At 47.1% G+C, this 14,567-nt stretch overlaps 1 protein-coding gene across 1 annotated transcript; it reads left to right on the top strand.

The window, feature by feature from the left end:
* The first annotated feature begins 10,080 nt into the window (after positions 1 to 10,080).
* On the top strand, positions 10,081 to 13,758 carry LOC113936864 (serum amyloid A-2 protein-like). The gene is made up of 4 exons (XM_035723091.1): positions 10,081 to 10,144; positions 10,592 to 10,683; positions 12,930 to 13,068; positions 13,453 to 13,758. Exons 2-4 carry the CDS (start codon positions 10,596 to 10,598, stop codon positions 13,613 to 13,615), a joined length of 390 nt encoding a protein of 129 aa, XP_035578984.1. The 5' UTR covers positions 10,081 to 10,144; positions 10,592 to 10,595; the 3' UTR covers positions 13,616 to 13,758.
* The last annotated feature ends 809 nt before the right edge of the window (positions 13,759 to 14,567 follow it).

Genomic DNA, 14,567 nt, shown 5'->3' with positions numbered 1-14,567 from the left:
AATTTTGAAGAAGAATCAATTGGAAAGGCTATAAAAGTAATATTTAATATAAACACTTTAATAAAGGGATACATAAATGATAAATGCAACCAAATAGTAAAGTAGTTGGCTGGAAGAACAGCTCCAGGAAATTTCCCAAGAAGCAACAGAAAAAGAGATGGAGATAATTGGGAATTTTTTCTTTGTAAAGATTTTATTTGTTTATTTGACAGAGAGAAACACAGTGAGGGAGGGAACCAAGCAGGGGGAGTGGGAGAGGGAGAGGCAGGCTCCCCGCAGAGCAAGGAACCTGATGTGGGACTCGATCCCAGGACCCTGGGATCATGACCTGAGCCGAAGTCAGACACTTAATGACTGAGCCTCCCAGGCACCCCAAGATTATTAGGAATTTTAAGTAGATGTAGACTAGCAATAGAATTATTATTATAAATCCCCAAGAAGAGAAAAAAATGGACAGAAAGGTAGAAATAGTAGAAAAATTCATGACTCAGAAAGAAAAGATTATATGATAAGACATTTGGTAACCTATATAAATTAAACATATTTCTGGGAAAATATAAATCCCAAAGTGGGTATGAGAAGAAACAGAGAAATTACATAGAACAATATACACAAATAAATGGAAATGATGAAGACTGTCCCCACAAATTCCCGAAATGGAGTTGAGTTTTACAGAGGCATTTTACCGAATGTATACACGTCATTTAATAAAATAGAAAAATAAGGAAACCCTAAGCCTGCTCACCCTGCTTCACTGTTCTTTCCCTTGGAAACCACAAAAAAGGCTCTCGTCCACATTTTAGCACCTCACTCCCTCCGGGTTCTAACCTTCCCTGGGTGCATCACTGGGTGCTGCCATCCCCATCCCGTGGCATGGGGTGCCGCCTTCTTTTGGGTTCTGTGAGTAAAAAACTATCTTGTTAATGATAGTCATCTCCTGATCGGTTGGTCTTGCCATACCTGAATAATAATAAAACCTATATTTTTAAAACAGAAATATTGTTACAAGTATTGCATGCAGAAAAGAGATCGCAAACTATTGAAAATAGAAACAAAACGACAAAAGCAAAGGCCCCCCACATATCATCCGTGGGAGGGGAAGCCTCTTGAGGGAGCCAGGCAGGAGTTCTAGTTGAGAGGCAGGGCAAGGTGTTGACCCTGATGCATGAAAGAAAGCCAGGATTTGGAGTTTTCACGTCTCATCGGAGATGGGACGGGTTTGGGGTGAAGGTCTGAGGAAACACAGAGGTATTTCCTGGCCTGATGACTCCCCACGTGTTGAGGGATCCCAGAGGATTGGAAACATTTTCCCACTGCGTTGACACAGTGATCCGTTGACAACGGATTTGGGTCATGCTAGAGCCAGCTGAGCCATAGGAAGCCATAGGCTGACTTCTTCACAGGTCTAAATGCCAGTGATCCCAGGCCTTTCTCAAGTGTGCCAGGCCCAGAGGCGAACATGTCTGTATGCCATGAAGGGCAGGTATGCCAAGCAGGGGCTCAAGTCATCATTATGCCTAGTGTTTTTGAGTGGCACTTGCCCTAGCTTCCCTTCTAAGATCTGGTGGGGTCGGGTCCCCTTGCTGTGAGTTCCCCAACCTGGGCATAAATGCGGTGAGCCCAGAGCTCCTGAATCAGAACAGCGAGGGCCCCTGCTCTGGACAGTATGCCCATCCAGCAGGTCTGACCAGAAGATACACTATTGGGATTATGGAAAGAGATAAAATGTCAAGAGGAATGTGAGTCTCCATTTAGGCAGAGAATCAGCTTTAATTAAAGGGAAATTGGAAGGCAAATCACTTGGGCCTGAGAGTTCTTTTTGTTTATTGAACCCCTATGGTATTAATCATGTCTCTCTGAAGGCAAGAGAAGCCAGGGAGTTTCAGAATGTTTAGGACACACAGATCTAAACAAGCATTCCTTATTTGGTTAACTAAGCAGATTGAGACAGACTCTCCGGTAAATCTGAAAAATTGACTTTGCACAATCAGAAGCGGTAAATTTTCCACGATGGATGTTCCTGCCAATGCATGTAAAAGAAAAAGGAGCCTCTTTTTGACATGACATTTTCTTGTCCCTCTAGAATGAAAACTTTTTCTCTAAGATTGAAATGCACGCTTAATGACCTAGGTATTTGAATAGCCTAACTGGTAGAAAAGGTTGAATGACGATTCATCAGGTGTGCTTTCTATTAACACTTGAAATTTATTTATTTATTTTCATGTTAGGTTTTAGCTTTAATTCCAGCACAGTTAACATGCAGTGTAATATTAGCTTCAGGTGTACAAACAGTGACTCAGCAATTCCAGACACCAGCCGGTGCTCATCACAAGTGCACTCTTTAATCCCCATAAGTCACAAAAAGACAAATACTATATGATTTCACTATACGATTCCGTACTACATGTGGAATTTAAGAAACAAAACAAAGAAGGAAAGGTCATCACTTGAGATTTAAACAGAACTTACAAAAAATTACTAAGGCTTAAAAATCTTCCCCTCCCCAAATGAGTTCTTAGTTTCACCAACACTATATAATTCCATAAGAGATTTTGGGTTTTGAGTGGTGTCTAATTCACTACTCCCTTTTGCAAGTGTTTAAAAGGACAAGAAGTAAAATATTTTAAAACACAATGCAGTGCCTTTTGTATGTTGACCGCACCAGTTCCAGACTCTGACTCTCTGTTGCTGATGGTGGGCTGGTGCCTGAATCCCCCACATCCAACTGTGTGCCTTTAGCCATTCCACCAGGCAGAGGCCAGGAGGCTTCTGAGGATCAATACGCCCCAGCCAACAGCCTTCAGGGGAAGAGACCCTGACCTACGTACAGACAAGTTTGAATCAGGGTTTCCTGGCGCCTAGACAATGCAAACTGAAAACTCCAAGTTATGAGGCAAGGGTTCTCTCTTCAGGAGGAGGTGGGGCTTTGTAAGAAGGGATGCACATCAAACAGAATTAAGAGTCCACGTCCTTAATTAAATGATTAGTCCTTTTACCTTCCAGATGATCAGCTTGTTAGGTAGAAGCGACGGAGGAGAAGTCATTTCTCTTGTCTTCCCGATTGCTGTGATCGGTAGCCTGGTGAATAACTAGTAGAGGCACAGGAGATCTTTTGACAGCTGAGCCACTTATGAATCTATCAATGTTAAGGAAGCCATGATGGGAATGTGTAATGGTGTCAGCACCTAGGGACTATTGTTCTCTGGGCGAGACAAAAATCTGAAGGTGACACCTTGTCTTCTCTTTTCTTTCATTATACTCTCTGCACACATAATCTTTCCCATTTATTTTTTGGAATTGATTGATTTTACCACAGTACCTCATACCACAAGTATGAGCCTTCTCTCTATGTATATATAATCATTTTCTCCCCAGTCACATGACTCATTTTCACAAAGGCATAGCCTGGATCTGGTTATTTCTCGCCCCTGCCCATACCCCGCCATGGGTGCCCAACAGCTACTCTAGTGATGGTTGCATAGAAGGCACTCGATGAATACTTGATAAATGAATAAATGAATGTGTCATTGTAGGGAATTTTGAAAACCCAGAATAACACAAAGAAGACCCACTACCGAGGAACATGGATTACTGTTTGATGTGCAACCTCTCGGGCTGTGTTTCACTGTGGGAAAATGTCTTTGAACATTTAAAAATGGGATCATATGCTATGGCACTCTTTTTCCCTTAAGACGTTATCTATGCTTCTCCAGGTCATCCAGTGCTCTTCCCCAGTATGAGTATATGGTAGAAACCATTCTAGGTCTGTCTGAATCTGGGGCTTGGCTCTTGACTTCAAGTCTGGGTGGCTGGATTTTGGGATCTGTGATGGGAACTCAGTGTCACAATCTATACTTGGAAAGGTACTCCGGCATTTCCTAACGGGGGACATTCTGTTAAAGTTAAGCTTGGAATAATGGAATGGGGCAAAGTCCAGATTTCTACTACCAGAAGCTGATATTGCTGTGCCCGATGGCATTCTCCCAAACCAAATCATCCAACCTGGAATGACTATAGACCACTTTTCATATTTTTAAGGGGTGTACAGTTTTCCCAGAAAACAACACCTGCTAAGTTACGGAGGCAAGGAGCTAGAGTAGAAAGATCACTGGTCAAGGCAATGTGTGGTTCTGGTCTGTGAGTGATCCATTTATAGTCTCTACAGCTTCTCCATCAGAAAGGGGTTTGGATGTAGATTGTTTCTTACTGAGCAAAAGAGAGTCATTCCTAGGAGATGTGGTGTATGTGTTTAAAAGAATCAATTGGCTGTGACTCTATAGAGGATGAACTCGTAGATAAACAAAGCACCCCTGGCCCAGGGAGAATACTTGGATCCTCTTTTTGTTAATCACAGATCTCAAAAAGCAGAAAGACCTGGCCTATTAGGCTTATTGCCTCCAAGTTTGAATGCTATGTGTCAGCTTGAAAAGCTAATTTCTTTTTAAAAAGATTCTTATGTTTTTAAAAGATTTTATTTATTTCTTTATTTGAGAGAGAGAGAGGGAGGGAGGGAGCACAAGATGGGGGACGAGTAGAGGGGGAGGGGGAGAGAGAAGGGAAAGAATCTCAGGCAGACTCCTGGCTGAGCATGGACCCCAACACGGGGCTTGATCTCGACCCTGAGATCATGATCTGAGCCAAAAGCAAGAGCCAGATGCTAGACTGACTAAGCCACTTAGGTGCCCCAAGATTTTTTTATTTTTAAGCAATCTCTACAGCCAGTGTGGGGCTCAAACTTACAACCCTGAGATCAAGAGTCATAGGCTCTACTGACGGAGCCAGGCAGGCAAACCAAAAAACTAATTTCTTATTTACACATTTTTCATATTAAACAGGAGTGTACCTTGTCTATCCTCACTAACCACCCTTTCCCCTACCCTTCTCCTTTGTCCCTCCATTCTCTCTAGAACTCAGGTCAATAGTAGACTTCAGCATCTTTGGAAGGAGATCAGAAAAGCATCCCCATTGTTTCTCTTTCCAGTCCATTTGGGCTTTGAGGGGTAGTTCTACTCGCTCCAAAGCAACAGTCCAGCATCTCACACTCAGCCCCAAAGCAATAAATAACCCCAGCCTGCTGTCCTAACCCATATGCTAAACCACTGCTTGCTTTACCCTTGTTCTTATGTCCCCCTCTTTTGCTTGACGTAAAATAATTTCTATATGGGTCAGTCTCAACCCTCTCTGTACTCTATCTGCCCATTCACTACTGCTTTCCCATGAGCCCCGGGCAAGAAGGCTCTGTGGGGAGCATTCCACTTTAGCTGCCTATTTCCTTCCCCTGTTACAAGAACCTGACACTTGCCTCTCCCAAGTCGGTTCCACTTTATTGTTCTCTTTTCCCATGGGGTAGACCTCCTGCAATTCCTGAACAATAGAATGGGACAGAGGGCTCTACATCCTCTTTGCTCCCCACTGCCATCTCTACATTCTTTACCCTGGTTAGAGTAAGCAGTTAGTTAGGTTTTAACAGGATGCCTGGAGGTCAGCACAGGGGGATTTATGGCTATCAGGGGAAAGTTAGACACCCATCCTGGCAGAGCTCCAAAAACACAACTGCAAGAAGCCGGATCAAACCAGCCTGGCCCAAGACAAAGAAGGCCGAAGACCCTCACCTAGTAAGGCAGAAAAAGCCAGAAACTCTTCTCCCCCCAAATCCCCTCCCCATGTAATAAATATTCCATCCCCTAGTGAACAACTGTCAATAAAGGAGAGACCCAAACCCTAGGGTCTGTAGCTTTCCCTCGAGCTCACCAGCTCTCATATACTGAGAGTGTACTCTTGCTTTAATAAGCTTTCTTTCTTGTACCACCCAACTGTTCTGTCTAGTCTCTCTTTGAATTCTTTCTTGTGACAGGACCAAGAGCCTCTGGCAACATCCCCGAATAGGCTGAGCAGAGGCCTCAGGGCCCAGGGGTCTCCCCAGTCCACCCAGCAACACCCCCAATGCTCTTTGGAGTGCCTTCTCCCGAGTCCCCATCAAATTCTTTACAACCCACTCTCTAGCTTTACCAATGTTATCTGCACCAAGTGATTTCCAACACATAGAGATTGTCAAACACAGGCATTTCTTTCTCGGTTTTTTTTTAAGATTTTATTTATTTATTTGAGAGAGAGAGAGAGAGAGATCATGAGCAGGGGGAACGGCAAGCAGAGGGAGACGTAGACTCCCTGCTGAGCAAGGAGCCCGATGCAGGACTCGATCCTGGGACCTGAGCTGAAGGCTGATGCTTAACTGACTGAGCCACCCAGGCACCCCAAACACAGTCATTTCTGAAGTCCACTTCAAATTTGCTGAATCCGAATCTCAGTATTTGGGCCCAGGAATCAGCGCTCATACATAGAATGCCCACCAGATGCTCTTGATAGAGACAATCTAGTTAGTACTGTTTGAGGACAAAGCTTCTCTCACTTATATTTGTTGATAGATCTCCCCACTCCTCTCCTACCTTTATTATCTACCTTAGAAAATTTCTACTTGTCATTCACAGCCCTCCTTCTGATTTATTTGAGGCCAACATTCTTAGTGACATTAATAATATTGCTGAACCTTCCAGCATCCTGAAATCTAAGACCTTGCTCTCCTTAAAGCCCTGATATGCAAATATCTGGCCAAAAACTGTTCCAGAGGAAAGGAATAATTATCCAAGCCCCCAGGGTGAGATGTGCTTGAGAGTTTGAAGAACAGGGAGGAGGCTAGTGTTGCTGCAGCAAAATGAGTGAGGTGTAAGACAGAGTAGAGTCTTGTAAGCTACTGAAAGAGCTTGGCTTCACTATGGCTAAAACTGACACCCTCTGGAGGTTTTTGAGCAGAGTGACATGGCTTGTCTTGTGCTTTAACAGTCTGGTTGCTATGCTCAGAAGAGACTAGTTGGAGGCAAGCGTGGAAATATGGAAGCCAATTAAGGATTTGTTACAATAATCCAAATTATGGGGTATAATAACAGGATGGACATGGTAGAGGGGGTGTTAAGCGTTCGCGTTTTTTCTTCTTAACCTCCAAGCTCCACCATCTCACTACTTCTATCCAACCATGCAGATTACTTCTCCTCGTTCATTCACTCATTGATACATTCAATCAATAAAAATTACTGAGAACCCATCATAGGTGGGGTGCTCTGCTAGATGTAAGAGATTGAGCAGATTGTCAGGAAACCAGACAAGGTTCCTGTCCCTGAGTTTTGTGCACTGTGGGGCCAAACTCGTTATTGCAAACAGGTAGAGACTGATGAATCCTGGGACAGGTAAAAGACAGGTGTTTCTGGTTTCCTTCAGCTTTCTCGCCTTCATTTCATAATACATCTTCCTAATCCTCTCTCCTTTCTTTCCTTTATCAGAGAAAGACCGGCTCCTGCTACACTCTGGGTAGCGCCATCCTCAGTGGGCCCTTAGACCTTGGAGTATATTTATGCCCTCACGCACTCTCTCTTTGTTAATTCTCTCCCTATACCCCATAACCCTCCCTCATCTTTAAATGAATCCTCCTTTGACCTGCAAATGTGTTAATTCATTTGATAACTCAATAAGCATTTACTGAGTGGTGAGATCCAATTCCCCACTAACTTCAAGTCTGCACTTTGGCAACTGAATGTGGTGAGGGAAAATCATGGTCATTAGTCTCCCTTTACATTCATGATCATTATCCTCAAGCTTCCTTGCAATCCTACTACACTTCCCAAGTTTATTCACTTTGCCATTCTCCTAGATGACCATATTTCACTTCTGTCCTAGAACTTCCACCATGCCTCCTCTCCCAGCCTCTTTTCACTTGATGACTATGCTTCCTATTTCACTGAAAAATAGAAGCAATATGACATGAACTTCCATAGGCTCCGACCGCCAAATTCACTGATGTACTAGCATTTATTCCCAGAAGCTCTGTTGTCAATCCTGTTATGAGGTGATGACCTGCCACCCTTAGTTTTAAATCATGCAGACAACAGTGACACATGTTGCTACTGAGTGATCAAGACATAAATATCAATGTCCATTCAAAAACTTAACCGCAAACACAGTCTCATATTATTAGGACTTGGGTGATAGAAAGTAAGGTACCACAGCCATCCATATACAGAATTTCCAGTTCCAGTAGAAAAGACTCATCCAGCTCCTTGAATCTGAACAAATTCTTAGATTGACAAATCTTAGATGGATAATTTTTGATTTATTCTGCCACCAAAATGCCAGTATATTTTCTTATGCAAAAATTATTTGCATTCATTATCTTTTTTTTGTCTCAACTCAGGGCTTGAATTCACAATCCTGAGATCAAGATATGAGCTGAGATCAAGAGTCGGACATACGCTTAACTGATTGAGCCACCCAGACATCCCTGCATTCATTATCTCTCCTCTCTTTTTTTTTTTAAGATTTACTTATTTATTTTAGGGAGAGAGAGAGAAACAGAGAGCAAGTTGGGGAGGGGTTAAGGCAAATTGTTCAAGGATGGTATTTCCTGTTTTCTGAACCTCCAAAAAAGAAGCCGACTTGGTTGTCTGGACTCATGATCTGTCGCCCTGGTAATGTTATAACAGATGTAATTGACATCCTCTGTGCACAAATGATTCCTGAACATGTAAGATATCTTTGTAAAGTCGAAAGAAAATGTAGCATATCTCTCTTCTCCCATTTGCTAGATTTCATATTCAAACCAAGACGTTGAGAATTTGAGATTCTGTATTTCATTGATATTAGCAATAACAACAAGAGAACAGTTGAAGAACTAGGCAGGATATTTGAGAGTCAAAAAGGATATATAGTACTTGCTGTCTTGTCCAAAAATATCAGGCGAAGGGAAGGAGAAATGATAAGCTTCATTCTGTTTCAGGCAGAGAATCAGCCCTTCTCTTCAACCAATCTTTAGAAAGCTTGGAACAATGTGAACTGTCTATGCGGAACTACAGTCTCCAGAATTCCCTTTTTATGCCTGTCTGTCTGTCTGTCTGTCTGTATTTAAGAGAGAGAGAAATAGAGCAAGAGAGCATGAGCAGGGGAAGGGGCAGAGGGAGAAGGACAAACAGACTCCCCGCAGAGCAGGGAGCCCGACCCGGGGCTTGATCCCGAGACTCCGGGATCATGACCTGAGCTGAAGTCAGAAGTTGAACCGACTAAGCCACCCAGGGTCTCCCAGAATTGTCTTTCTAGAATGTTTCCAGTTAGGAGGAGGTGCAAGGGTTACTTTCTTTGGAGAGTTGGAGGCTCTGCTCATATATACACAGGCCTCATCTTGCTGGGCAGACCCTGCTGATATTGACTCACAATGAGGAAAGGGAAGATAGTGACCCCTCACCCCCAGGAAATACAGCAAAGAGCTTCCCCCAACATTCCCCTGACTGGGAGCCTGACCTTACTCCAAATGGGCTGTCGTTTTCGCATAAATGATGTCCTATTGTAGGTCTCCTAGGGTTAATATTTTAGTTCCTTGCACCTCTCATTCCACCATGACACAATTCCACATTTGGGTGAGGTGAAGCAGAATCCCTCCAAGTAGATACTTCAACCCAGGAACCAGCTTAGATAATAATACACGTGCTCATGGGCTGAGCCAGCTGAGCAGGACTGTCCGGTGCCTCAGAACTGAAAACTTAGCAGGTGCACACAGACTGGGGGAAGGACCTTCCAGGGCACCGAGAGGACTTGGTGGGGCTGCCCTGTCCATTTTGAAGCTCAAGAGCTTTAGGCAAGATCTCAAAGGGTGTCATTTCTGGCACATCTGCTATCTGGCCCAGCGGGGACCATCCTGAGGACCTGACCAGTAAAGCAAGGTCCTGGCTAGAGGAGTCCTCCTCTAACCACATACCTTCCAGGGACCGGGAGGCGCCTGGTGCTCCACACCCTTCGTCTCCACAGCCCCTCCAACTCCAACAGCGGGGCCCTCCTCCTGAGCCCCGGCTGCCAGCAGAACCAGCTCACCTTTTTTCCTCAGGGTTGCACAACCGGGAATTGACCTGTGGATGAAGAAAACCACGGGCGTCCAGTAAGTTCTCCTTTGCCGGTCTCTAGGGGCCATGACCTGGGGAGACTGTTCCAGGCACCACGGCTGGCTTTTCTTCTCTTCCCGTGTGCCCAGCAGGGAGGGCTCAGTATAAATAGCAGCTACCTCTCCCCAGCAGGCAGGGACCAGCAGCTCTGCTCCACCGGAACTCAGGTAAAGGGATACTCCAGGGAGGAACTGGTTGAAAAAACCACCAGACGCTCTTTTCTCTTTCCCAACAGGTTTCAAAATAATTATTCTGTTTTGTATTTGTCCTGTATGAGGTCTGTGCTTGCAGAGTGGCACACGGGAGACTGGGTGATTATGAGCTTTTTGGTTGAGGGCAGGCTGCTCTAGGCTGAGACAGGTTGGTCCCAGCTGCCGTGTACCTCCATCAGTGCTACATTGGGGACCTCTTAGCCAGCCCTGGGGGGCAGGGCTGATGGGTTCAGCCAAGGGCTGTGGCTCCGAGTGAGGACCTACTGCAATGTTTCTTTCCTACATGGACCTGAAGAGTCTGCTGAGAAAAAATGGAATGAGCACCAGGCTCTCTGTGACCTGCCAAACCCAAAGGGGGGGTGAGGGTCCTGTCCTTGCCCCTGACCCTCTCCTTCATTTCAGCACCATGAAGCTTTTCACGGGCCTCATTTTCTGCTCCTTGGCCCTGGGTGTCAGCAGCCAATGGTATGCATTCGTCGGTGAGGCTGCTCGAGGTAAGGTCGCTGGACGGGGGTGGCATCCACGGCCCACTAGGATTTGCCCTGAGCACGTTCAAGGGTTGTAGCTGCTCTGTGAGCTGTGTTGCCCTATGTCGTAGAATGTGCCCAGGGTGTGGGGAGCTCTTCATCAAACAGGTCGGAAGGCACAGGATTTATGTCCATTCGTTACCAGAGAAAGAGCAATCATCTATCCCAGCTAAAGGGTCAGTTTGAATAGAAGACGCAGAATGAGTCTAGAAATGGCATAAAATTTCCTGCAGACAAAAGGCACAGTGTATGATTAAAGCTGTCCACCTTTTCTTCTCCTTTCCCTCTCTCCCTTCATCCAGCCCTTCCTCCTTTTCTTCCTCCCTTCCCCCTTGCCTCCCTTCCATCCTTCCTGCCATTTCCTGATGGGATAATTTACAGACTTCAGCTTAGCTCTCACTGATGCTTCCTTTTGACAGTGACGCTGTCCCTGAGAGGTCTGTTTCCTACCCTTTCCTAGCTCTTAACCAGATCAAAAAAAGGCGGGGGCACGAAAACATCTCTCGAGCCTGTACTGGAATTCAGCACCTTCATGCAATGTAGAGTGACCAGCTATGCTGGTTTGCCAGGGTCTCGGGAGGGTTCCATGACACTGTCCGTGCTAACTGGGAGGCTTCGAGGCAAACAGGGTCAGTACTGGTCAGGCTGGGACAGTTGCTCGTCTACTATGGCTTCAGACCCCTAGGTGAGGCAGGCATCTTCTCCACAAGAAGGGGAGCTTGCTAGAGCAGCTGAGTCCATTGTCAGGGACTAACCTCCAGGCAGCAGGTCACAGAGCAGAGGGTGGAACCCAGCTGTGCCTGAGTTCAGAGCTCTTGCCAGGTAGATGTATCTGAGTACCACTCCCGAAAGCTGGGTGGCTCTCAACCTCCGCTACGTGTCGGACGCACCAGGACAACTCTACAAACCCCGGATGCCTGAGATCCATCCCCGCCTCCGCCCCGAGGGGCTCAGGTAACTGGCCTGGGGTGTGACCTGGCCTCCAAAACTTGCAGAGCACCCCGGTAATTAGAAAGTGCAGCAAAATGGTGAGCGTTGTGAATTGTGCAAGACTGTTGAATCACAGATCTGTCCCTCTGAAACAAATAATGCAATATATGTTAAGAAAAAAAAAGAAGAAGAAGATAGCAGGAGGGGAAAAATGAAGGGGGGGAATTTGGAGGGAGAGACGAACCATGAGAGATGATGGACTCTGAGGAACAAACTGAGGGTTCTAGAGGGGAGGGGGTGGGGGGATGGTTTAGCCTGGCGATGGGTTATATGGGGCACATTCTGCGTGGAGCACTGGGTGTTACACACAAACAATGAATCATGGAACACTACATCAAAAACTAACCATGTAATGTATGGTGATTAACATAACATTAAAACAATTTAAAGAGGAAAAAAAAAAAGAAAGTGCAGCTAAGGATGGCTCATGGGCCAGGGCTCTAGCGCCGGCCTCCTCGAGCCGCCCCCATCATTGGTATGGTCCAATTAGAAAGTTGTCAGGATGCCATTTATGCCCCTAACACTCAGAGGGACTCGAGTCACAGTCACGTGTCTTCCCACTGCAAGAATAGATTTCCTAGGACTCTGGGCAGAAGCACTGTACTCCTGGGCCTTTCTCAGGATCTGCCTTCCCTGTCATCTCCTCACTTACCCAAGTCCCCTGGATCTTATCATCTGTGGCTTCGTTCTACAGCACTGCTGCCTGACCAAGGGCAATTTTGTGCCTTGGGACATTCGGCAATGCCTGCACACTGTTCTGGTTGTGACCCTTGGAGAATACGTTGCCCACATCTAGTGGGCAGAGGTCAGGGGTGCTGCTACGCGTCCTGCAGTCTCAGGACAGGCCTGAGCAACAAAGAATTATCTGGCCCCAAACCTGAGTGGTGCTGAAGTTGAGAAATCCTGTTCTATAATTCCTCCTTGCTCTCCTTGAACAGCTCATATACAGCCCTTAAGGGGATGGAGCCCAGAGATAGCACAGGGTCAGAGACACATGTGCAACACAGCTGTGCCCCACCCGCAGCCCCTCGCTGGCGACACCTGGGGAACCAACCGGGAGGAAGACTTGTTCTTCTCAGCCTATGGTGCCCAAGGGTGCTGGCAGCCCGGGCAGAAATCTTGAGTCAGTGGTAGATTTGCGGTTCCTTGATTCTTCCGAACTAGGGTGTGTCAACGGCTTCTGTCCACCTGACATCTCTTTTGCCTGATCCTTTTCTCTGCAGGGGCTTGGGACATGATGAGAGCCTACTCTGACATGAGAGAAGCCAATTACAAAGATTCTGACAAATACTTCCATGCTCGGGGCAACTATGATGCTGCACAAAGGGGCCCTGGGGGTGTCTGGGCTGCTGAAAAGATCAGGTAACATGGTCCCTGGGGATGCAGGGATGGGTGACCTGAGCCGGGCACCCTTATTAGCCAAGAGGGGCCAAGAACTAGGGAAGTTTCCTTAGGACTGTGGCTGCTCCTCTTGTCCACCCTCCCCTCTGGGCCCAGTGTGGGGTCTGAGTGGCTGACAGAGCCTGGGCCAGGCCCGTGGGAATGGGTGACTCCCGCCCTCCTGCAGCAGGGGCAAGGGGACCAGCCTGGGCTGAGCTGGGCTGTGCCTGGAGCACGGTCAATGTTTCAGCCCCTCCGCTCTTGGCTCCTCTCAGCCATTCGATGGGACGAACAGAGATTGATGGGGTGGGGGGATGTTGCTGCTCAGCCCCTACTTAATCTCTTACCTGCCTTCCTCCATCCCAGCAACGCCAGAGAGAATTTGCAGAGAGTCACAGACCGTTTTAGGTATGGAGACAGTGGCCACGGAGCGGAGGACTCGAAGGCTGACCAGGCTGCCAACTTATGGGGCCGCAGTGGCAAAGACCCCAACCACTTCCGACCCCCTGGCCTGCCTGACAAGTACTGAGCTTCCTCTTTGTTCTGCCCTCGGGGGACAGGCTGTGAGTCCCTTGAGGGCAGGGTCACCCCGTCACTGAGTACTCTGTCCCCGGCGGCTGGTGGAGGGCACCTAATAGGTGTCTAATAAATGCTTGAAGAGATTGTTGAAAAGTGTGTGTCACTCACTCTTGGGTGTGAGGACTGCTGGTTTGTCCCCCAGGGGAGATGGATGGACACCCCCGTGTGGGTGGAGCCCGGGCCCCTGGGTTTAGTGTAGGGGGACTATCTCAGCATGACACAGGACAGATGCCCCGCACCCACCCCTCCCCGATCAGACCCGCTGCCCTGTCCAGGCCCCTCTGGTTGCTCTGGTGCTATTTCCAAGCCCTTCCATGGAGTAACAGGGGTTACCCCTCATTGCCGTCCATGGGGTCCTGTACCTTCACTGTCCTCAGCATCTGGTTCCCTTTGATTTAATCCTCAGTGGTCTCTGTCCCTGGGGGCAGGGGACCCAGCCGTGGGAGGAAGGGACTGTGGCATCCGTCTCAGGCCACTGCCACCTTGATCTTCTGCTGGTTTCTCAGGAGCACATCCAAAACCATTGAGAACCAGTTTCTCTCCCTGCCATCTGAGAAAGCCGTCCAAGGCAGTTTTTCTCCACCTTATTTCACTGCCTTAATTCAAGCCTAAGTGAAGGCCTGATGCCACCACACTGGTGACTCTCTCCTCACGGCTTCTGCTCCTTAACGGATCCATACTGGGGAAGCGGTGGTGAGGAGCGAGCAGGGTAGAGAAGCCCCCTCTGTCATTTGGGGTCCACTCAGGGGACAGAAACCAGGTAGTTGTTTGAGATGGGAAATTCTAACAGAACGAATGCTTAGCTGGGACATGACTAAACACTAAGGGGTACAGGATACACAAAGCTGAGCTGTGGACCTTGTTGGAAACTCTGTGGCCCGTTGGCTGGCCCACAGAGATTG

Source organism: Zalophus californianus, chromosome 11, assembly GCF_009762305.2.
Source record: "Zalophus californianus isolate mZalCal1 chromosome 11, mZalCal1.pri.v2, whole genome shotgun sequence".
NCBI classification, from domain to species: domain Eukaryota; kingdom Metazoa; phylum Chordata; class Mammalia; order Carnivora; family Otariidae; genus Zalophus; species Zalophus californianus.
This window is presented reverse-complemented; position numbering and strand designations above follow the sequence as displayed.